The following is a 22,899-nucleotide window of genomic DNA, read 5'->3' as shown; positions in this document are numbered from 1 at the left end:
AGGGATGGCGGCAAGGCCTAGCCTTGTGACCCCAGCTCCTGCTTAGCGCCCCCTCATGCTGGCCCTGGCGCTGGGGAGCGTCTCGGCCTCCCACGGCCTCACGGTGCTGCGCCCCTCCTCCTTCTCCTCCCTCGACCATCGGTCTGAGTCTGTCCAACCCGCTTGGCCGCCCACTCAGATAAGAGACTCACCTTCCTTCCTCTTTCTGTAACTATTCGCTGAACTCTCCTATCTTGCCCCTGCAGCTTACAACACTGAGAGGAGCAATTTTAGAAGACGCTGTACCGTCCACCGCGAGGCACGGCACCGCGCGAGGACTGCCTCTCAAAGAAGTCCTGGAATATGTCATTCCCGAGCTGAGCATCCAGTGCCTGAGGCAGGCGGCCAGCTCGCCCAAGGTCGCGGAGCAGCTGCTCAAGCTCGATGAGCAAGGGGTGCGTGTCATGTGTGAGGCTGATGTTCGTGTCTCTGTTTCTACGTGCTTTGGAGTTTCCCATCCATTTTTCTTTCAAGATCATTTGTTTTCTGTGCCTTGAAGGATTTTCTCTCTAGTTTATCCCAAACATGCCTTTCTGTGAGTTAAGACACATGATGCCTTTATAGTGGAATGCACCTGCTGAGTTGTGCTTTGGGTGGTTTTCTCCAAGGTTCAGTACGTCCCAGCGAGCAAGAGCACGTCTGACTTGTGATTCTTCGGGGTCAATGCTGTTTTCTCTCCAGCGTTTAAAACACTCACATCGACTGTTTTCGTGAACTAATGTTTGTTCTTGTCTGCTGTGGGCATCAGGCTGGCAGGTGGGAGTGAACAGCGTGCAGTAGGAAGGTGGAAGCCGACTCAGACCTGGCCCCTAGCCCGCAGGGACAGCAAGGCCAAGAGCACAATGGCCTTCGCAAGGCAGACTATGGTACTGGATCCGGGAGAGCCACAGACACAGAGAAAGCTTTGGGAAAGGAGAAATCTGGCAGGGCAGACCTCCCAAAGCGGGGCATTGTCGCTGGGCCTTCAGACTTGGGTAGAATTCCAAGAGGGCAATCTGAGTAGCTGGCTGTTTTAGGAACTGTGACTTGTTTCTTGACAAGAACAGGGCTCATGTAGGGAGGTGGAGAGTTGTTGATAAAACAAATTATGTTGAGCTAGAGCTGGTAAGACCAGAATGCGAGGCGCCAGAGTGCGCGCGACGGGGCAGGCGGCGGGGGCCAGTGAGGGCCTTGCAGGGGTGCGGCGCGGTGGGAGCTGCACTCAAGAGGACGACTGTGACAGCAGGGAGGTGGACAGGCTGGAGAAATCAGACGGATGGTGGCCTAGAGCTCGGCTGTGCGAGCCTTGACGTCGCCCGGGAGAGGGTAATGATGGGCAGCGTTGGGATGGTGGCCCCGAAGAGGGAATGAGGGCCTTAAAGTTTCAGATGCAGGGTGACTTGGAGGGGAAGCGGAGCGGTAGGTGTTCAGGCGTGTGCAGTTTATTCTAAATTGGAGAATTTGTTTTTACATGCTTTAAAAAACAAAGGCAGTAGCGATGTGTATTTCCAGAGTTTCCCAAGGAAGATTTTTCTGCATGGGTGTGAGGGATGCTGAGGCATCTCTTGGTCGACCCAGTAATACTCCCTGTGGTATCCCGGTGGACTATTTGACGCTCACACGGATGGAACTCTGTTGTAAAAATGATGAACTTGTCATTGGTCTCACAAGTTAACACTGCGTATTAGTCAAAGGCAGCAGGCTCTCTAACGCTCTGAATGAATGTCACCAAGATCGCTCTGTCTCGAGAATGAAGGCTGACATATTAAAACCATCTGAACCAAACCAAAACTCAGATGAGATGAGAGCAGCTGACTTCTGAAATCTTACAATTCACAGAGTAGTTTTCCCGTGATCACGCTGCTAAAGCGTGCGGAATGGAGGCGATGCCCATGAAACAGCTGAGGAAGCATGTTTTCATGGAGGGAGTGCAAACTGTTTCAAATACTCAGGATTCAAGTGGAGGGGGAGGAGGAAGGCATTCATTGTCATGTCACGAGAGTCTGTGAAGAGAGCCTGCCACCCCCGTGGGAGTTCTCGGTCCCTGTCTGTCTCTAGTGCACGCCGGTTCTCCCTGCAAACCACACCACTGCACGTGCCCATAGCAAGTGCCTGCAGCCGAGGCGCTGGTCCCTCAGGGCACACAGTGCAAGAGTCCGCAGGTGGCCCATCCCCTCGCCCGAATCCCAAGTCCTCAGGGCCCCGAGAGACATCGTGGCAGGTGTAAGTGGCTGTCTCCTCGCAGAGTGAGGTGGGTGTTTGGGAGGTCTGTGTAGCAGAACAGGACTAGGAGCTATGCCAGGCAATTTCTTGAAATAAAGCATTTTAGGTACTTTCATTGGGCACCTGTTTACAATTTGATGTCAAGGAATTCCCTTTGAGTGTTGGGCTCTGCTCTTAAGCAAGCCAGTCAGTACACCGTGAACTTCTTGTTGCAGTTCATGTGTTTCTCCTTTTGAGATTGTATTTGCTTGCCTTGTTATACTTTCTCAATGGTGTATAACATGGCATTTTTAACTTCCCATAGCTCTTCGTGGTAGCTAATTCCCATCTTACATGAAGAAATACTATTTATGTTCATCGCTAAAAGAGATGGGATGGCTTTTTTAACATCGTAGATTCTAAAGGATCCTTAAAAATGCCCTCTAACCTGTTAGCGGGTATGAGAGTTTATTGTAGGCAATACCATTTTTATTCACTTTGCTAACAGCAAATCTGCCCAGGGAGGGGCGGGCCAATCTTATGTGACTGTTGTTCATACTGATAAGATGTTTAAAGGATATATTGTCAGTTACGCTTTCCTGGAATCTGTAATCCATTCGGTTTGGAGAGAGTCACTGACAGATCTACAGGGCATGTTCGTAGCGGGGGAGGCAGTAGGTACTGAGGTCAGTTATTCCATTCCGTACGTCGGTAAGATGTTGTGAGCAAGAAGACTCTCTGCTATGGAGAATTATAAGGAAGGTAATTATTTAGCAGGACTTTGAAAGTTTTGTTACTTGATATCAACTTACCTCTCAACTTATAAAGTCCCATGTTTAATTAAGACTGTGCTGTTTCCCGCAGTTGCTCAGCTTCCCCAAGCAGGTGTCTCCCTCACTTCCTTGGATTGTACGTTGTCATGAGATGACACAGAGGAGACTGCTTTTCTCACTTTGCCACTCAAGGGACATGAGTATCCCTTTGCCTTATTTTACTGACATGGCTATGGATTTTGATCAAAGGCTCTATTTTACAGCTTGATAATAAAAAAGTAAGCCATGTTATGGATTGATGCCTTGAGGGAATTGGCGATGTCTGATAATCCATCCATTTTCGAGGCTCCGATTGCTGCTAGTAAGGTGAGGCGCTCCGATTTCACGAGTGAGAAGTGGCTCCGCTTTGGGGAAAACCAAAAAGCTCTCGAGGCGGGTCGGGTTTCTCCCAGCCTCGGGAGAAGGCCGTCCCGCGGCCTCCAGCAGGACGCGGGCTTGCCTGGGATAGGGTTGCGGCAGGAGCTCTTCAATGCCTATTAAAATTCTTTATGGTCCATTGTATACTCAGCAGATGTTTTCTTTTCAAGGGAGTCAAAAATGTAGAAATGACTTTAATTATACCGCCAAAGTCAACTTTTATGGAAACAAAACAGTGTTCTATTTACATACATACATCACAGTGTCCATTGGGATTCTTGCCTTACAGACCTGAATTTGATTTGTTTGTTCATCGCACTGTTTCACATTTCATATTTTTATGAATGTTCAGAGAACAACAACAAAAAAGAGACTGCCAGGAACCAGAGGAGGAAAGCTTATAGAAGTCTGTGGTCTTTTCCTTCCTGACCTGGAAGATGGTGCCCATTGCTCCGCAGTGGGTTGTAAGTTTAAGTATTTCTGCAGTTACATTTTTGAGTAGATGCTTGAACTTATCTCTTCATTTTAGAAACCTGGCGAATCCCACATGGCCACGCCGTCCATGTGTTTGTTAGGGTTTCTGCCATCTGTCCAGTGGTATTTTGGGGTTTCTGGGTTTGCGACCGGTTTGGAGCTGTTCGTGCAATGAGAGTTGCTGCTGCTTTGGCCTGTTCGCTTATGGGAACTGTCCTGGCGTGCTCTTCTGAGGACGGAATCCTAAGCTCCTGTTGTCTCCCTTTTCCTGGAAGTCAGCTTGCCTGACGCTCTCTGACAAGTCGTCTTCTTGCCTCCCCATTGCAGCTGAGCTTCCAGCACAAGATCGGGATCCTCTACTGCAAAGCAGGCCAGAGCACAGAGGAGGAAATGTACAACAACGAGACGGCGGGACCAGCCTTCGAGGAGTTCCTTGACCTCCTGGGCCAGAGAGTGCGGCTGAAAGGCTTCAGTAAATATCGCGCTCAGCTAGACAATAAAAGTAAGCTTCATGTTCGTGTGCGTTACTTCTCCCAAGGCACGCATGCGCAGAAACCTAATCAAGCCATCGCAGCCCTCCCGTTCTTGACCCCAGAAGCTGCTTAGCCAGCTTATTTAGGATCAAGTTTAGATTTCCTCAGATAAGTATAGGAAGCACTTTTCTCAAGAGGCATATGTTTCACATGAGCTCAAAGGTCAATTCTTCTTCCTTTGTAACATCAGCAGGAGAATCCTCAGTGTTGTGTGAAGAATCTTTTCATATTTTCTTCTTTCTTTTACCCTTGCCTCTTTCATTACACTCCTGTTCTGGTTTACCAAGGACAAGCACCGCATTCATTTCTAAAAGACAAAATATTAACACACTCACTCATGCCGTGTGCTCGGGCGGGCTTTGTGCATTCCTGGTTTCACAGTGTTATCTCGAGGGTCGGCGCTGCAATTAAAAAGCTGAGACATCGGGTCTTTCAAGGTCCTCAGTCAGGATGCCTGAGGTTCCAGATTGACTGGCAGATGTAAAATGTAGGCCTTCTGTCGACCTGGTGTGCATGTTGGTCTTGTGTCTTCACTGAGATGATCCTATTCCTCGTGGTCCTCATACATTCTAAATGCTCTGCCTTTGTTCTTGTGCTGTTGGTTGGTTGTTGTCAGCACCTAAGCTACCAGGCAGAGTAATTCTGTATATTTTGGAAAATTCTGCTTATGATCAAGCGATGAATTGCTTGTTCTTTTCACGAGAGAGGAGCAAATAGGGTCTGAAGTTGGAGGGTCCAGGAAAGTGGCCAGCCCACATCTGGTAGGGACGGTGAAGTGGGAACACCAGCAAGTGGCACGGCTGGCGTTGGGGCCACGGTGCGGGGGCTCCCTGCCTCCAGCGCCCACTCAGCCAGGGACCGTCGTTAGGACGCGCCTCCGTCAGGGCGGCGCCAGCCCTTCGTGCACTTGTCGTCAGCTGGGGGTTGGCAAGTTATCCTGAGCGGATAGACGGCAGGACCTGCGGTCAGTGTGAGCTCGCGTGTGGGCCCGTGTCCTCCCTACGTGCCTGGGTTGGATTGGCCTGTTACATTGAACGCTGTCGCTCATGTCTCACATACATAACGATAGGGGAATAATGTATAACGCCCACTGTAAATAACCACATATTTTGAAAGTTCAGCGAGACCTTCTCTGATTTTTCTTCTTTTTTCTTGGCAAACTCCTCTTACCTACAAAGCACCACCCACCCCGTAGAGGTGCTGGCACGCTGCCCTCAGGGATGCCCCCCCTTCCTGGAGCGCCACCGCTGCTGTGTGTGCCTGTCATGTCCCTTCGGTGGGGTGGGTTGAGGGTACATATTAAGAACTTATTATCTGTACAGTCTATCGAACTACAACATAGATAATGCAGATATTTTCCTAGGTATAGGATTGACATCAGCTTTGCATCGTAATGACCTTGGAGATGTTCTTGAGGCATTAGTTCTAATCACTGTAGCTCAAGGAACTTGAAACATAACAATGAGACTATGATGTGTTGATTGCAAATAAGGCGTTTTCTGAGATGCGAAGAAGTCTAAGACATTCCTTCAGTGGGAAGGAGGTTTCTAAGAATAATGTCTCACAGAAGAGTCAAATAAAAATTGTCTTTCTTAGAACGTACAAAGAATAGTTACATTCAAGAGAACTGTGCTCTAGTTTTAACTGCTGTCAAATCTGGGCCTCTTTTTCTTCATAAGGGAAATTGGGAGTGTTTGGTAGCTGGAATGTCTCTTTCAGCTTTAAAATGGGGTGGTGGTTTCTCTCTTAAGCACACACTGAAGTGGGCAGGGCCAGAGCAGGTGTGAGCTGCTGAGATGCTCTGCTCACCAGAGAGCAGAGGCCCCAGGCGTGGGCAGTGTCTCCGGTCTGGGTGCAGAGAATGGCGGAGGCGGACACCGCTGCGGTGCCCTGTGTCTCCTCTTGAATGGAACCACGTGGGCGGCCCTGAGTAAGCTGGCCAGTTGCCTTCTCTGTCACCAGGCCGCTGTTCAAGATGAAACACTTCCAGAATTTCATCTCTTAGCCCTGCTTGGGATAGACAGATGATGTATCAGTATCCACGTGCAAACATTTTAAATACCCCCTGTGCTTATGAAATTGCCTCTGTGAGCACCTTTTCAGAGCGTGCAAAACTATATATTTCTTAGAATTTTCATGACTATTTTTGAGTCAGATATAAATATTGGAAATAAAAAACTTATTACGGGATTCAGAAAGGCCCCACAAAGATTAACTGTTTTAATGTTTTTAAGGTAAGAATGCACATTTCTAGATTTTAATAAAAGGTCGAGCCAAGATGACCAGTTAGAGTTTACCCAACAAATACAACAGAACAAAATTTGTTTGAAATGATGTTGAACAGTATTGTCTCTTATTTTTTTAAAAGGCAGAAAAAGATACCTGCATGTAGGTCAAGGATTGAGAAAGGCAGCCTTGAATTCCCTTTACATCTTAATTTTATTTATATTTATCTTTTTGTCTTTATTTGTTACATGCAGAGTGGTTCAAAACTGGATCCTAAAATGATCACTTAAATGTCTATAGTTACCATGTTGGTTTGGGTGCCTGACACTCTCAGTCTGAGGTAGTCTGTTGACAATACAGATGGGTTTTGAATCACAAAGAATCATTCTGCTTTGCAAAAGTTGAATCGCCGAATGATTAACAGGGTTCATGTGTCACAGTTTTTAACATGTCAGTTCATAATGTACAGTAAGAGATCACATTGAGTCTCTGTGGTCCTAATCTTGTGACCGTATCATTGCATTGCCTGCCAAAAACAGAAGAAGATTATTTACATCACTCAGGGAAAGAAATCTTTAACATCGCTCCCATTTCCATTCGGAGTCGATCCTGATTTGTTTCCCTGAATTCTAACTAAGAACTAACTCACTCGGCTCACTCGGCTGGGGCAAGAATAATGGCGGGTCAGCTCATGCCCTTCAAATAAGTGCACCCACTGCTCCTCCCACCTCCTCCCTCTTCTGCTGACCTCACCCCTGAGGCTCATCTAAGTCGGGAGGCTAGAGTGTAGGAGGGAACCCTGAACTCAGGCGAAGGCACGTGGGTGAGAGCAGGCAAGGCCGCAGATCCGGGCTGGAGGGCGGCAGAAACGGTGCGGGGTGAGAGAGCAGGGGCCGGCAGGACACTGGTTGTTTACAGGTGAGTGGTGTGTTGTTTCATCTGCATTGCCTTTTGTAATAAGGATAGTCTAAGGCTTGAATCGCTCATTTTGCTAACTCGTTTCTGTAATTATCTTCGTCTCCAGCCGACTCGACAGGAACGCACTCCCTCTACACCACGTACAAAGATTATGAGCTCATGTTCCACGTGTCCACCATGCTGCCCCACATGCCCAACAACAGGCAGCAGGTACGTGCCCCTCCCCTGCCCGCTGTCCCTGCCCAGCTCCGGCCAGAGCCGAGGCCAGCCCGTCGGGGGATTCATGCAGATCGAATTCGCAAAGAAACGTTGCCTTTTTCTTTTATTTTCCTTGAAAGGCATTCGTAATCTTTGACTAATTATTTGGAAGTATTTGGGCTTTAAAGGGAGTATCACTGCATGTGTTTTATTGCACTTTTTCCTTATAAAACTTAGAAACTCTTCCATACTCACCTTTATTTCTTGCTAGGCAACATCTCCAGGGAAACCAGTGTCAACTGTTAATTATCAGAAGGCCAATGTGCCACCTGAACTTTAGTTTCCGCGTGTGGGTAGATGACTTATGTAGAGAACACACTGTAAGAAAGGATGTTAAAAGTCATTCTTGGCATGGCTGAATTTTAGGGGGTTGATTGTATTTGGGTTATATCGGGAGCTGAAACAAAGTTTGTTTTCATGCTTAGGAAACTGCGTTTTCCTGAGGTCAGTTAACTGCACTCTTTGGCTCTGAATGTATTAAATCACTGAGGACCACGTTGGAGTTGCTCAACAGTTACTTGTTGAATGAACGAAACTTAAGTGTTGCAGAGAATTTTTTTAATGCTAATGAAATTCAACTAAGACAGTCAAAATACACATTTTGCCAAAGAAAAGCCCACTTGCCTTGTCCCTGTTTCTGGCTGTAGGAAGCACCGTAGGTCCTGCAACCAGGATGGGAAGGCAAACCTCGCTGCCCCACCTGGACCCTCACTTTAGGGGCGGCTCCGCTTCCCGTTTCTCTCCTCATGGTAATTCCTAGATGGATTTCCTTGCCATTTCTGTCTAATACTTAACCCCACCCCTGCCTTCCTGGATTTTCTACCTATTTGTCTAGTAATCAAAGTTCTTCTCACTACCTCCAGAAGTTCGATTTTTTAATCACGTCATTGTATTTTTTCTGAGATGGAGCGATTGTCACTAGATCCATGTGTATGCATGTATATATGTTTTAACCTGAAAGATTTCTGTCTCTGAAATGATTTATTTTGAGTAATGCCCAGTAGATTCACTAGGTATGAAGACACTGCCTTGAGACCATTGTCCCCAGGTGCTCCTGAATCATTCAGGAGTAAACCCGTGTGCGTTGTCACCCAGGCTGGGCTTTCTCAGGCCAAGCACATCTGTCAGCACGTGAGCAAAAAGAGAGCGAGTGCCTTGTGACCCTAGTCATCCAGTGTTCAAACCACAAAGCCCTCTGGGTCCCCGCTCACTGGCACCGGGCTCCACACTGGGCTGGCCCCACCATCTCTCATGTGGCAACCCTGACTTCTCCACCTCCTTTTTGTGGTACAGAAATTGAAATTTGTGGGTTTATGAGTTCTCTGTCCCTGTCCCTTTTTTTTTTTTCCAGTGAAACTATCCTTGAAAAGTCCTACATGTAAAAAATGTGTGTGGGGAGCAGAGAGGGGTAGATGTGTGTTTTAAACTTCCCAAACTAGAGATTTAAAACATGCATCACAAAGCTAGTAGCTAGGATTCAATTCGTGAATTTGAATCATAGCTACTGATTTTGTGACATTGGGCAAAATTTTTTATGTTTTAGTTTTCTTTATTCCTGAAGACAAAGAGTTTTCTCCCTTTTTTTTTCCACCCAAGTGTCTCTAAACACCTAGAATGGTACCCACAACATGGTAAGCAGCATTTATTGAATTAATTATTAAACCTTCCTTAGATGGTAATTAGAATTAGATGAATTAATACATATAAGTGCTTAAAATTGTGCCTGGCACAGAGTGTGCTCAGTAAGTATTAGTAGTTACTGTTATTTTCAAATTTACCAAGTAGAAAGCATAACTATTTTAGGTGACTTTATTTTCATTTTATTTTCCTGTTTCCAATCCCAACGATCTATTATGTAAAACTGAGGCCTGAAGAGTTAAGAAAGCAAGGGCCTAATTTACCAGTAACTTCATAAAGTTACTTTCACTTTGACATTCAGTGTTTGGCTAATCATGAGTTGTCATCAGAATACTGTGTTCATGGATAAATGATGTCACTGTACAGTCTTAGAACACGTGCTTTCCAAATTTGTTAAGGATTCTGCTGACTCTCTCCATCTCTCACCCACCCCACCCGTGCCCACAAATTACGTTAATGCCAAGTGGCCAGCTGGGCTTATGGCTGCATGTGGAGGCCGCAGAACTTAGCACAGTTAAGTGGTCTACACACGAACTGTGCCTATAACTTTGGCCTGATTAGCACCGTGGTATTTGTGACTATTTAACTGGTCCAGACTCGTCCACATCTGATATCATTTCTTATGCTTGTTCTTATAATAAATCAAGCTGAAAGCCAAGAGGTAGTAAAAGTCTTTAGAGGATTCACCACAGCAAAAAAGTTCAACCTTTGGAATGTCTGCCTCTCACCAAGGAAACCTCGCCAGACCAGGGAGTGATAAGAAACCCGCGCCGCGGCCCCCCCCCCCCGCCCCTGAGTGCTTTCCTTCCAGAGTGCGTCCCACAGGTCTTGGGGCCTGTTTGGTGGTCAGTCCCCTTTCACTGGGCTGTCTCCCTGGATGTTTCCCTTCTGCTTGTCTGGTGGACAGATCATAGTGAAGCAATCAGGGTGTTATCAGTGGAAAGAACTCCACAAATTAGCTTCAAGCTTCACTTTGGCAGAGAAACCTTTCCTTCAAATTAAGTGCATAAAACAGATGAAGGGAACCTGGCGCCTGGCACTTGATAATTTTTTTTCTTTTAATGCCTGCGTACAGTTAGAGACGCTTTCCTTGGAAGGGGTGCTGAGCCCCTTGGAGGTCCCTAAGCAGTAAGACTGAGCCTGTAGGTTTCTGAGAGTCCACCTGGAAAACACTGGTCTGAGCCTAGTGATGGGCCAGGAGAGCAAACTGCCTTTTTCCGTCTACTTTGCTAGGTTTTAAAAATTAACAAATGAATCTGCAGAGACAAGGGAGACGCAGCTCCTTAGGTTTGAGCCGCTTCTCCATGTAGCTCAGACAGCTGGTCGACCCCTGCCTTGCGAGGTTTGTGCACTTCTCTAAGTTCCTAACTGGTACAGCAGGGGAACTGTTCAATACTGGAGGAGTCTCTCTCCTGAGTGCCCTACGAGCAGCTCCTGGCTGCATTTGGGTTCACTTATAATGTGGGATATTTTTGGGAGAATGAAGTGCTTATTCAGCTTTCCATGATTTGTTTTATTCCCAGGCTCTAAATAGGAATGTACACTTACACCTGATGGTAAGAATTTTTGCTTAGAATAATGGTTGTTATTGCCCAGTGTCAGAAGAGAGATATTTGTAGCATCGTAATCCTGTTAATTTTCATTTCATTATTAAATCATCACAAATCCACATCTTGGCTTATTTGTATTTCTCCATTTGCAAAATATTCAGCCTTGCTTAACTGTTTTGTACATTTGCTCTTGCTATTGAGAAAATATTTTGCATTTTATATAATATTTAATATTAAATATTTAAAGTAATATTTCATATTGGTTATATGGAAACGATAACTCAGGGATGAATTGTGGAAGCGGTAAGTAGCTTTGACAGGAGCTTTCTGCGGATCTGAGATGAGTGGTTGACCAGGGTTCTGCGTTTCCGGAGCAGGTGGGCGGGGCTCAGCTTCTCTCTGTATAGACCTTTTGTATTTGTGTGGTAACATCTGCAGGTTTCCCTGCCCTTCTTGCTACTCAGGTTACTGTTCTGTGTTCACTTTTTGCACGTCTTTCCACAGGTAACTAAATACCTCTTAAAAGTCAAAGGAAATTCTAACCACTGGTACCCAGTCCAGTATAGAATATATGAGGGGTGTGTTGTGTGTGTTCAGTGTACACACATAAAATTAAGAAAGTCGGTGTAAAAAGGGAGAACCTTCCCAGGCAAGGGGTTGGCAGGTCAGAACAGCTGTGGCAGAACCAAGCAGGCGTGGTGGAGGGCGGGTGGCAATAAGCTCAGAGAGGCAGGGGGAGCTGTGGGCAGCCCTGCTCTTCCAGACTGGACTTCAGATCCCAGTGCTGGACCCAGGGATTAAGGTCCAGCTCTTGGGATTGTTCTCTTACGGCAGTGCGTTTAATTTTTTGCTCAGTTCTGAGCTCGTCTCTTTGAATTTCAGAACTTGTAATCATTAAATGATGCAGATTTCTCTTTGAAGTCATGCTCATTTTCACGTATTTGCTCCTTAAGCCAAGCAGCACTCGGGAGCTCTGCAGCCTCAGCTTTCTCTTCTCTTGACTCTCAGACACTCCGAACCATGTCCTAGCTGCTGCTTCCATACTGTGAAGCCTGCTTCACTCTCCCCTCCAGAGTTAGGTGCAAACTGCCTTTTTCCGTCTACTTTGCTAGGTTTTAAAAATTAACAAATGAATCTGTTTGCACAGAGGCTCTAGATCTGCCTCGTTCACCTTCATGACACTCTGCTCCGCGCGCGGCTGCCCGAGAGCGCTTTGTTTTTCCTTGGTTTGGACGCTGCTCCATCTCGCAGCCAGTCCTGTTCAGCCCTGACCTTTGCTTAGGGGATGGAGAACAGACCCTGAAAGGCTGCTGTTTCCGGGGCATCTGCGAAATTCGCCACGGAACTGGGTGGAGAATCACATCCTCACTCTCCTTGTCACAACAAGAGCTTATTTCTGTTGCAGCTTGAATCAAGTGTTGGAAACTTTGTAGAGCTCACTGTGTAAATCTGATACAATGCTTATTAACTCTTGCAGTTGGAGACACTGAGTTGGCTCTCTTGGCGCCGAGGAAGTGTCCTGAGCTTCAAATGCCTAGAAAGGAGAAGTCCCCCTAGTGGGAGTCATCTCCTAACCCCCAGTCCCCACACAGACAGCGCCTGCCGGCCAGGCGCCCGCCTTCCTGGTGTGCGGGGCTGCATTTGCTTGTGGGCTGACACCCCTCTCCCCTTCTAGTTCCAGACTCTGGTTACACGGACCGTCACTGACCAGTGAGTGAAAAAAATGGCACTAACCGTGAAAGAAAACATTCACCTTTTATAAGACGTCCAAGAAATTACTTATTTGTTTGATAAAATCTTAGGAAACAGTGAATAATGCTTTGGTTAACTTTCCAGATGTTATATTTCCTTCATCTCGAGTCAAATTGAAGCATCCTGTTCACGGATAAGGTGTTGAGTTTTCTTATTTTATTCTCCTACGAAGAGTTTTAGATTTTAGTCTTCCTGATGACTCTCCTTGCGCCCCGCCCCCACATACACTTTATTTTTTCTGCAAAGTGCCTTTTGTGACCATGGTGAAAAAAGAACTAGACTTTTAAAAACATTCGGGCCCACTTTACAAAGCAAAAGAATGTGCTCCAAAAGGGAAAAAGCGGCTTGACTGTTGTCAAGGTAACCAGTCTTCAAGTTTCCTGTAGCCCCCGCGCTCTAAAAACACCTGCAGCACAGTGTGGAAGGGGACCAGAGGTGACCCATCCCCCCTCAGGGGGAGGGGCCTCTGGAGAGGAAGAGCTCTCCTGTTCGCCGGTACAGCTGTCACATCAAGGAAGCCCAGGCTAAGGAGGCCACGCCCGCCCAGCACCTGTGATTGAGGGAGCCTGTCACAGGGGAGCGTGGCCAGGAGTCCGGGCGGTGGGGGGCTCTCGTGGCCACCGTGGCTCTGCCTTCTATTTGTTAACCTGAGATTTCCTGTGTTTCAAGGATACTGAGTGAAGGACGGCGTCAGCTCTTGTGTTCCGTGTTCACCAGATCTGTGTTTAACACAATGTTACGCATTTTAGCTGTTTTTTTTTTTTTTTAACTTCCCACGTGTTCTTGCGTTTCCCTTGTCAGGTTACAATACATACGAATCATATATTTCAGTTATTAGGGAAATGAGGGAAGAGACTGTCCACCCAGTATAATTTTTCAGCTTTCCCATTGATGTTTGTTTTAGATACTTATCTTTGCTTCCATTTGCTTTTCTTTGCATGAACTATGTTTCGTGGGTCACGTCTGGGTCTGCTACAGTGTGGGTCAAGAGTAACACATTGAACATGTCCCAGTGCGTTATGGTTTTTTTACATGCATCTGAAGTGACACATTTTATTTAAATATCTAGCAAAATTTTAAAAAGTACAGAAGACTCATGGGGTTGGTATTAGTATAGAGTAATGCATGTTTCAAAACTTCCCTGACAGTAGATGATTTTCATGGGTTTCTAGCTTTCACCACGGGGATTTAAATGGGAAATATTGCCATATGATTCAGCAGTTTCATTGGCACAGAGAGAACTGTGGGAGGAGGGACACTTCGCCCCCACCGTCCCAAGCCCTCTATTGTGCTCAGTCACAAGTCAGGGGCCTGACCGGGGAGCCCTTTTTGTACTTGCATTTAAAGGGTTTTAAAAGGTAAACTTAAGCTCTTTACAGCAAGCAGTGTGTGTTCTGTAGGTGCCAAGTACAGTTAAGAGCAAGCGTGTTGTCTTTGTTACTGCTGGCTGAGACAGGCTCGCCTCCTGGGATGGCCCCATTCCCGCAGTGACATCGGCACCTGTGTGAGGTTTACTGGGTCTCTTAGAACCTAGGGTCACAGCTGGGAGCTCAGATGCAGAAGCTTGCTTGCGTAGACTTAACGGCGAGCCCTGTGTGGGGGTCTGTCGGCATGTATTCCGAGGTGCTCACCGCCTCGGGGCGCTGTGTGTGTGGCTGTGACTACCAAGTCTGTCACCTGTCTATGCATTTAGCAAATGCGGGCTGGGAGCCTGCTGTGTCCAGGCAGGCCATGAAAAGCTAGGGAATCAGGAGGCGGTGAGATGCACCCCCCTGCCCTCATGAAGATCGGCCCCAACACAGAAGTAAACGGACGATTAGACTATTCTAAGCACAACCACTAATGCTGTAGAGACAGGCTTGCGAGTGTGGGCGCAGCCCCGACCGGGGCTTGCTCGGAGCTCTCCTGTGCGGTGCGGCGGCGTCTAAGCAGAGCTCCGAGTTGTCTAGGAGAACCTCGAGGTGAAGGGGCACCCTTGGCAGAAGGAACATTGAAGTAAAGGTGTTAAATGTTCACATGTCACTGCCCTGGGGTTCCTGCTCTGCTGCCTCGTTTGTGATTTACAGGACTACAGACGTCTTACTGGGTTTTCCAGCTGTTAATCTGATAGAATTCTGTGTTTCTGAGTTACATTTAAAATACCAAATTTCAGTGAATTAGTTGAATATATCAACCACCGCTCTGACAGGGTTGTGCATTTTTGTTGCAGAGACGCACGTCACGTGGGAGCACAAAAGACAGGCCCCTTGCACCGCAGTGTGGGACTTCCAGCAAACCTGTGCCCTCTTGGACTCTGTCCCCTCCTTTAAGTTTAAGAGCTTAAATCATAAAATTTCTTAAAGCATTTTCAGCTCTGATGTGCTATTATTTTCCACTAAAAAAGATGAAGAGGAGCAAGAGTTCAAGTTAAAAGAGATAAGCTTAGAGTTAGGCTTTTCTTCCCTTAGGGCTTTGGAGGCAGCCCAGTTTGCTTTTCCTGGGTCACATTCAGAAGCACTGGCTTTAAAAGAAGGCCCTGCTTTTCTAAATAACCTTGTTCCATTGAGAGATGAGTGAATTGAATATAGTTACGTATTTTGTTTTCACAGAAAATCTTGTTTGTAACTCTGTGTGTGTGTGTTCAATGTCTTAACTGCAGCTTCTGAGGAAAAGGCATATAGGAAATGACATCGTGACCATTGTCTTCCAAGAGCCTGGAGCACTTCCTTTTACTCCAAAGAGCATCCGGTCCCACTTTCAACACGTCTTTGTCATAGTCCGAGTGCACAATCCATGTACTGAAAATGTGTGTTATAGGTGAGTCACTTGTCCCTGACTTCTCATTCTCCCGGGTTTATTTCAACAGATATTTTTGTTCTCCAGTAATTATTTTTCAACCCCATAATTATTTTTTTCTAATTATATTTCCCACTCTCTTCACTCAGATGCTTTCTGTAATAAATAATTGCCTTCTTCCCATTTTTGGAAAAAAAAAATGAAATGCCTCACAGTTCAGAATCATAAATTATATACTTCCTCCTTTTCCCCCTTAAAAACTTCCTCCAGAAAGTTCCCTGCCGGAAATCTAACTCAATTGTTCCCAGGCTCGGAGGTGGATGATGTGGCCCTATCAGTTCTTGAGCATGAGAAACCGTCGCCGTGGTGAAGCTGTGCCGCGCGTCCCGGCTCCTGGGCACACTCAGCCGGTGGGGCTGCAGGACCGAGGGGCTCCCGCTCGCCTCAGTGGCTTCCCGCTGCCGTCCTCGCGCTCAGACCCAGCCCCCCAATCCCAAGGCTGTTTCCGACAGCGCCTGCTTTTCTCCTTCCTCCTGAGAAGGAGGAAACAGCTGCTGCTGAAAGATCTTATGTGGGGCTCCAGGAAAAGAGCGGGCCTTCGACCTGAGGTCGGGGTGCTTTGTATGAAATCTTTTATTTTTTCAGAGCCTTTGATTTCTTCTCTAAAACGTGAGGATAATAGTACCGACTTCAGTGTGTAGTTGTGAAGGAAGAGCAGAAATTATGCAGAACAACTGGAGAGTCCCTGACACTTGTCATAGATTATTTCCTTTAATGTCTTAACACGGCCGTGGTCAGTTTGCTGCCGATGGGGCCTGGGTGGGGCACACGAGTGTGGGTGTGAGGACATAGTTTGGGGGGACGTCTATGAGGACCAAAGAGCATGGCCTCAAGGCAGAGAAACCACTCTGTGCACGAGATGTCGCCAGTTGACACCCCCAGCCCCTCCTAAAGGCACATGGGCTGTAAACCAGGAGTCCTGGGCTGCGCGTTGCCTCACAGTCGGCTGGTTGAACTCGGCCGCCGGCTGGCCGCGCTGTGCGGGGCTCTAATGCAGCAGGCCTGGCCCCTGTATGTTTTCTCCCTTGGTGGTCGTTGTACGCAGCCGCGTAGACCACCACTGGCCCAATGCTCAGCCCACTCGCCACTGCTCACAAAACAGAAGCAGAGGGAGAAGAAGAAAAACTGTAATATCTGTTCTATATAAACACAGTGCTTAAATTATGTTGCTGCCAATATGGTCAATTGGCTTGTTCTTCTGAGATCTCACCCTAAGAATGGTAATAAGAAGGTTCTTAAATGAACCTTCTTAATGGATTGGAAACATGAGCCTAGGTCTGTGTTGTAGCTGCTTTTATTTTATTGGCTGCTCTTTTTAGGCCAGATCAAGTATTTTAAATTACTTTCTATCTTTAGTGTAGGCTTATATCATGAGGCGGTTCATTAGTGCAGACAATCCTGAAGATACATAAAATCAATTTATTTTTATTTATTTCAGGTTTTCTGGGTTTAATTAAATCACCAGAGAGGGATGTTTTGGGTGTAGAGCTTACTTGGGAACAGAGTGGATTGTGCTGTTTCCTGTGATGGAAGACGGCACCTGCAGACCCCTCAGCGATGGACTCTCTGGTTTTCAGAAACCACTCTGCTGTCACTGAGTGTCCATTGCCCATTGAGCTCAAGCGTAAAGTCAGCAGATAAATGTAAAGTCGCTAGAGTGTCTGGTGTTTTGGAACAGCCTCAAACACTCTGTTGATCATGCTGAAAATGAGTATTCCTCAGTAAGTCAACGCTAATCTTCTGAAATGCTGTGGCCAGATCAATTCCCTAATATTTTATGAAGTCATATTCAGTCTGTCATGTGAAACAAGGTTACAGCACCCAGATTCCACCAAATTTTCCAAAGACGCCTTACAGATCTGTTTTATATGCTGTTCCTCAAAACATACCAGTGGCAAAATAAATTCATTAAAATGATCCCCAAGAAAATGATAAAATATTCCAGGTCTCCTGTTTTCTAAATTGCGATGTCTTAATCCATGATGCAGTTTAAAGAAGGCTGGATGGATCATACACCAATCAGGCAAACCCTCCCAAACAGCTTCTCTCATGAGCTCTGTGCAGGTGGGGAGGCAGGGAGCCTGGCTGATACCCACAGTGCCGTCTAGTGCAGACCCGCAGTTCAGGTGGCTGGTGGGTTGGCAATGACCTCCTTTCATGAAAACGGTGCTGCCCAGTGAGTGTGCACGTCTGCATGCGTGGAAGAGATGCTCTCACCTCACACGCATGGTCTCCATGGCATCACCCACGGATACAGCATCCTCACCAAAGGAAAGCTGGGTCCACTTGAACCAAGAGAGAGATGAGCAGGCAGCGTCCCCAAAGCTCCACGTAACATGATTTTAGCCTGAAACTGGAAGGGCAAATGCAACAAATCACCTCCTTCTTTATATAAGATTCTTTAATTGTATTAGTTGCAGCCACTGCAGAGGTGACTTGGAGGAATTTATGTGTCCACGTATTTTCCAAGATAAACTCACAGCAAAACATGTCCCTAACTATGTCAGCTCCTTGCTCCACGGGCTTGGTAGCTGTCAGTTAAAAAGCGAAGAGATAATCTATAAAGATTGATGACTTCCACTTCAGAAAACTCAATATGCGGCCCCTCCTGATAAAAGTTAGATTATAATGTTAGCTCAATGATAATGATTAAAGCAATTGTGACAATAATAATGACCATAGCTTGGATCACGATAGCTTTACATGCAGTATTTTGTTTAATCCTCACAGTGGGCTTTGAGGATGGTACTGTTTTGACCTCCATTTTACGGATGAGGAAACTGAGGCACTGATGAGTTAAGTAATTATCTCAGAGTCTCTCTGAGCAGCAGAGCTGGGGGCACCGGATGCCAGAGTCCACTCTTCACCACTGTGCCTAATGAAAACCCTCGACTTTGCATATTAAGGAAAGCACGTCTGTATTGTCTCTTTCAGGGGAGGGGTCTTCTAAATCATCAACAAAATTATCAAGTTCTTGGGGTGAAATTAGTTCTGAAAATTATTCTTGTTTCTACCCCAATTTCCATTGGGAATTACCTAAATCATGCAAAAGAATATTCCTTTTGACCTCAACTCTGCTTGGAAGACCTAGGGATTATATAAATTTTGTAACAGGGGACCTGCAACCGATCCCCAACCCCCGCGCATGGCAGAAGTAACCCTGTTGAAGCCCTGCTGCTTGTCTTGTGCAACCCTGCTCTCAGATGCACAGGGTTGCCGTGTGTGGAGCAGGCCCATGTCGCACCCGCAGAGGGGATTCCAGGGAGCTATCAGGGTCGGTGATTTGGAGCGAAAGGGAGCTCCGCAGTGAGAACCACCTGAGAGCACATTCAGGTATAAAGTTTCTCTGCAGCTTTGGCTCTAAGTGCACACAAGCCACAGTCAGGGCTTGAAATCCACAGAGCCTGAAAGACATCCTGCAAGGTGTCACGTGGGACTTGGCCTCCACCATCCTGTGAGGTGACCACAGAGAGCGGTCGCTGGAGTATAGGCCTAGTACTGGGAGGGCAGGTTCTAGTACGCAGAGGTCACTGAGTGCGTTGACTGGAGTAGAGGAGAAGCATCGAGGTGAGGTGAGGCGAATCACAGTCCATACCGGCAGCTTTGGGACAGCGTTCTGGGTGCTACCGTGAGCGGACACCTAATTTCTGCTCCATATAGAACGTCTTCAAGACCTTCCTTTCAGGACATGAGTCATGTCCCTCGCACCACTCTGTGGTGTGGTGCGTGTACGCCACCATGGATGAGTTTGGTGTGTCCGCCCAGTGGGAAGCGGTCCTTCCCTCCCCTTTCATCCTGACTAAGCAGCCCCCGCCACCTCCGCCAGTCCTCAGGGTCACTACTCAGTTCCCAGAAAGTGACTCACTCGACCGCAGAGTATGCAGGCTAAAGCAAACTCGAGAGCTTTCTGGGGACTAGGAGCTTTTTAGAGTCTAACCTACCACATTTCAGAAAATGAATTCACACCTGGCAACCAGTTTGGACAGCATGTTTTCATGCCTTAATTCATCCCCTTCAGGATTTTCCTGCATGATGAAAATGGAACCTCGATTGCTTCCTTTGTTTATCCCAGCACAGAAAATACCAGCCTGGGCAGATGTGGGATTCGTACAGATTCTTGGTCTGCAGTCGGGGAGTGGATGCTGTCGGCCTCATTCACTTACTCACTCCCGTCTTCTATTTGTTAATTTATTAATCAACTCTTTATAGTTGATCTTATTCCAAAAAGGATTTGACACAACTGAAATGTCTCTTTGATGTAGGGGAGCATCATTGGTTTTGATATGTTAAGATGGTTGTTAGTATCACTGTGCATTTGATTTTTTCCAGTCTCTGGAATCTTTTAAAATGACTCCCATAAAATATTCATTTAGATTTTCAAACTGTGATCAAGCGAGTATTTCCTGAAAAAAAATGACCCTTCCGAATCTTGAAGCTGTAGGTATGACTGTTGCGTCCAGTACCAGTGACATCCCAGTCAGCCTCCGAGGCCAACCTCGCTTCTGTTGGCAGCGTCACTGCCATTCTCAGCGAGCATGAGCCACAGAGTTAGAGCGCCAGCCTGGTACAGGCGGAAGCTGCGTATCCCATTCCACGACGGATTCATTACCCACCCCCGACTCCCCATCCCCCCATCTTAGCCAGCTCAGGCGGCCGTGGCAACTACCACAGATTCTGTCCTCACAGTTCTGGAGTCTGGAATTCCCAGGCCAGGGGGTTGGCAGGTTTGGTTTTAACCCAAGGCTTCTCTCCTTGGCTGGCAGGTAGTGTCTTCTCCCTGTGTCTTCACATGGTCTGTCCTCTGTGCAGGTGCATCCCTGGTGTCTCTGGGTATCCAAATCTTTTGTAAGGACACCAGTTAGATTGGATGAGGGCCTACCCCTCATGGCTTCATTTTGACTTCATCTCGTTAAAGACCTCGTCTCCAAACATAGTCTCATTCCCAGCCCCTGGGGGCTAGGACTTCAACATACAAATTTTGAGGGAGCACAGCTCAGTCCATAATGCACCTTATCTACAAGGTTAAATACAAACAAATAAATAAAAACTTGGCATCCAGAAATTAGGGTGGCAAGTAGCTACAAAACAGATGGCTAAGTTGAAAGTGTGTGTGTGTCAGGTTTCTGAAAGTAAGTATTATGGCTTCACAGCTCATCTTGTTTCTTTTTTTCCTCCTCAGTGTTGGCGTTTCTAGGTCAAAAGATGTGCCACCGTTTGGCCCACCGATTCCCAAAGGCGTAACTTTTCCAAAGTCAGCCGTGTTTCGGGACTTCCTTTTAGCCAAAGTAATCAACGCAGAAAATGCAGCCCATAAATCGGAAAAGTTCCGAGCGATGGCCACTCGGACGAGGCAAGAGTACTTGAAAGATCTGGCGGAGAACTTCGTCACGACCGCCACCGTGGATACCTCCGTGAAGTTCAGCTTCATTACGCTGGGTGCCAAGAAGAAGGAGAAAGTGAAGCCGAGGAAGGACGCCCATCTGTTTAGCGTCGGGGCGATCATGTGGCACGTGGTAGCGCTGGACTTCGGCCAGTCTGCCAACATTGAATGTCTGCTTGGGATTTCCAATGAGTTCATCATGCTGATTGAAAAGGATTCCAAGAACGTGGTCTTTAATTGCTCCTGCCGGGACGTCATTGGGTGGACCTCGGGACTGATGAGCATCAAAGTGTTTTATGAAAGAGGAGAGTGTATCCTTCTGTCTTCGGTGGACAACTGTTCTGAAGACATAAGGGAGATCGTTCAGCGGCTGGGAGTAAGTACAGGTTTTATATGCCTGCCCTCCTTAGGTCTTCAGTCCCATGTTCATGGTAGCTTTCCCTGTGGAAATGCCTTGAGAATTATGGTGTCTAGGGAATGAATTACTGTTTCTTAGGGATCCAGAGCTTTATTTTAAATGCTGTGTTGTCGCTGAATACACGCATGGTAGAGAAGCAACCATTATAAGTTGTTTGGAAGGGGAGAAGGAAGGCAACTTTCAAAAGGGAATATCGGGTTATATTTTTATAGTGTTTGGAGGGAAAACAGAAATATTGTCTAGATAGTATGTCTGCAGAGATGGACACGCCATTACCTTCCCAGAGGGAATTCAGGGGGCACAAAATTGCTGCTGATCATAGGAACGCGCACGTGCTCTCCGCGTCTGCAACTCTGTGCTTGTTTGCACCGTAGGTATTTTCATTGAAGCTGCCAGGTTAAATGTTACTCTTAACAGCCACCATTTCTTAAGGACGTTTTATAGAATCACGCACAAAAAAATAAGTCACAAAAGATTGTTTTAATGTTTTCTTTAGTACAAAACTCCTAAATATGATGTTTATGGGTTTAACAGTTGTATTTCTACTTCTAATTTTAACAAAGATAACAGATTTTAGTTTTGACTATATACAATAGAGTTATAAGAATAAATCCAATATAAGAACAAACCATTTTTCAGCAAAAGTATTACTTGTGTAAATTGTCCCCCAAGGGATGTTTATTTCATTAATTAGAAAAGATTTATTCAATTATGGATCATGAAAAAAGGAGACATTGTCCCCATTTCCTGCCCCTGTCCTCCCACCAAATATAAATCTGTTCTTTGTTATTCAAAGTCATATACAAGAGACAAGACACTCAAGTCAGTGTCTGCCGGCCCTGGAGAAATAATTTCATTATTTGCAGACACTATTTACAGGCATAGGCCCCGTGTGGTCACCAGTGGAGTCGGCTGTGTGCGTGCACGCCGCGATGTGACTCAGGGATGACAGAGCACATGATTAGTTTACAGGCCTGGAGAACTGAGTTACCCCCTGGAGTCTCAGGACTCACGGTGCTTCCAGGAATATTGCAAGCGCTTCTCTTGAGGAGATCCACCAAACCACCATACTCTGTGCTCCCGAAAATAAAACACAGAACAAATGCCTCTCCCCCAGCCGCCGAAATGCACGTGCCCTCAGCCTCTTACACAGTCGTGGTTCCATGGTCCCCACCCTCCCCCTTTCCTAGAAAGTGGCTGTATCACCGATGTGACCCCGGTGGCTGATGTGTGGAATACATTTCAGGTGCTGTGTTCTGTGTTTGGGATGACTTGCAGCAGGAGGTGTGGGAACACTTCCCCCACAGACGTGTGGGGGTAGCACCTACAGGGGGTGCAGGGCGGTAGCAACAGAAACAGAAGGGAGGAGCACCGCATGGCCCTCACAGCGATGTTGGGGGCGACAGATGTAAGCCCAGGGTGCCTTCAGCGGGGCGGGAAGTGAAGTGGAAGTCCTCCACTCCTCAGGCAAAGACAGGAAGGGGGCGCGAGCCCAGCCCGGAGGGAC

The 22,899-nt window shown here is 46.8% G+C and overlaps 1 protein-coding gene across 1 annotated transcript in view; it reads left to right on the top strand.

The window, feature by feature from the left end:
* SIPA1L2 (signal induced proliferation associated 1 like 2) overlaps window positions 1-22,899 on the top strand; it is a 179,455-nt gene that overhangs the window by 103,401 nt on the left and 53,155 nt on the right. Inside the window, exons 4-8 of the mRNA XM_054576752.1 lie at window positions 246-434; window positions 4,212-4,386; window positions 7,668-7,771; window positions 15,398-15,555; window positions 20,774-21,350. Of these exons, the coding sequence (XP_054432727.1) occupies window positions 246-434; window positions 4,212-4,386; window positions 7,668-7,771; window positions 15,398-15,555; window positions 20,774-21,350 (1,203 nt within the window). The remainder of the gene's footprint in view (window positions 1-245; window positions 435-4,211; window positions 4,387-7,667; window positions 7,772-15,397; window positions 15,556-20,773; window positions 21,351-22,899) is intronic.

This window comes from Pteronotus mesoamericanus, unplaced genomic scaffold (genome assembly GCF_021234165.1).
Source record: "Pteronotus mesoamericanus isolate MK-2021 breed Mesoamerican mustached bat unplaced genomic scaffold, CSHL_Meso_final contig_347, whole genome shotgun sequence".
Classification (NCBI taxonomy): domain Eukaryota; kingdom Metazoa; phylum Chordata; class Mammalia; order Chiroptera; family Mormoopidae; genus Pteronotus; species Pteronotus mesoamericanus.
The sequence above is the reverse complement of the archived record's forward strand: the minus strand, read 5'-3'. Positions and strand labels throughout refer to the sequence as shown.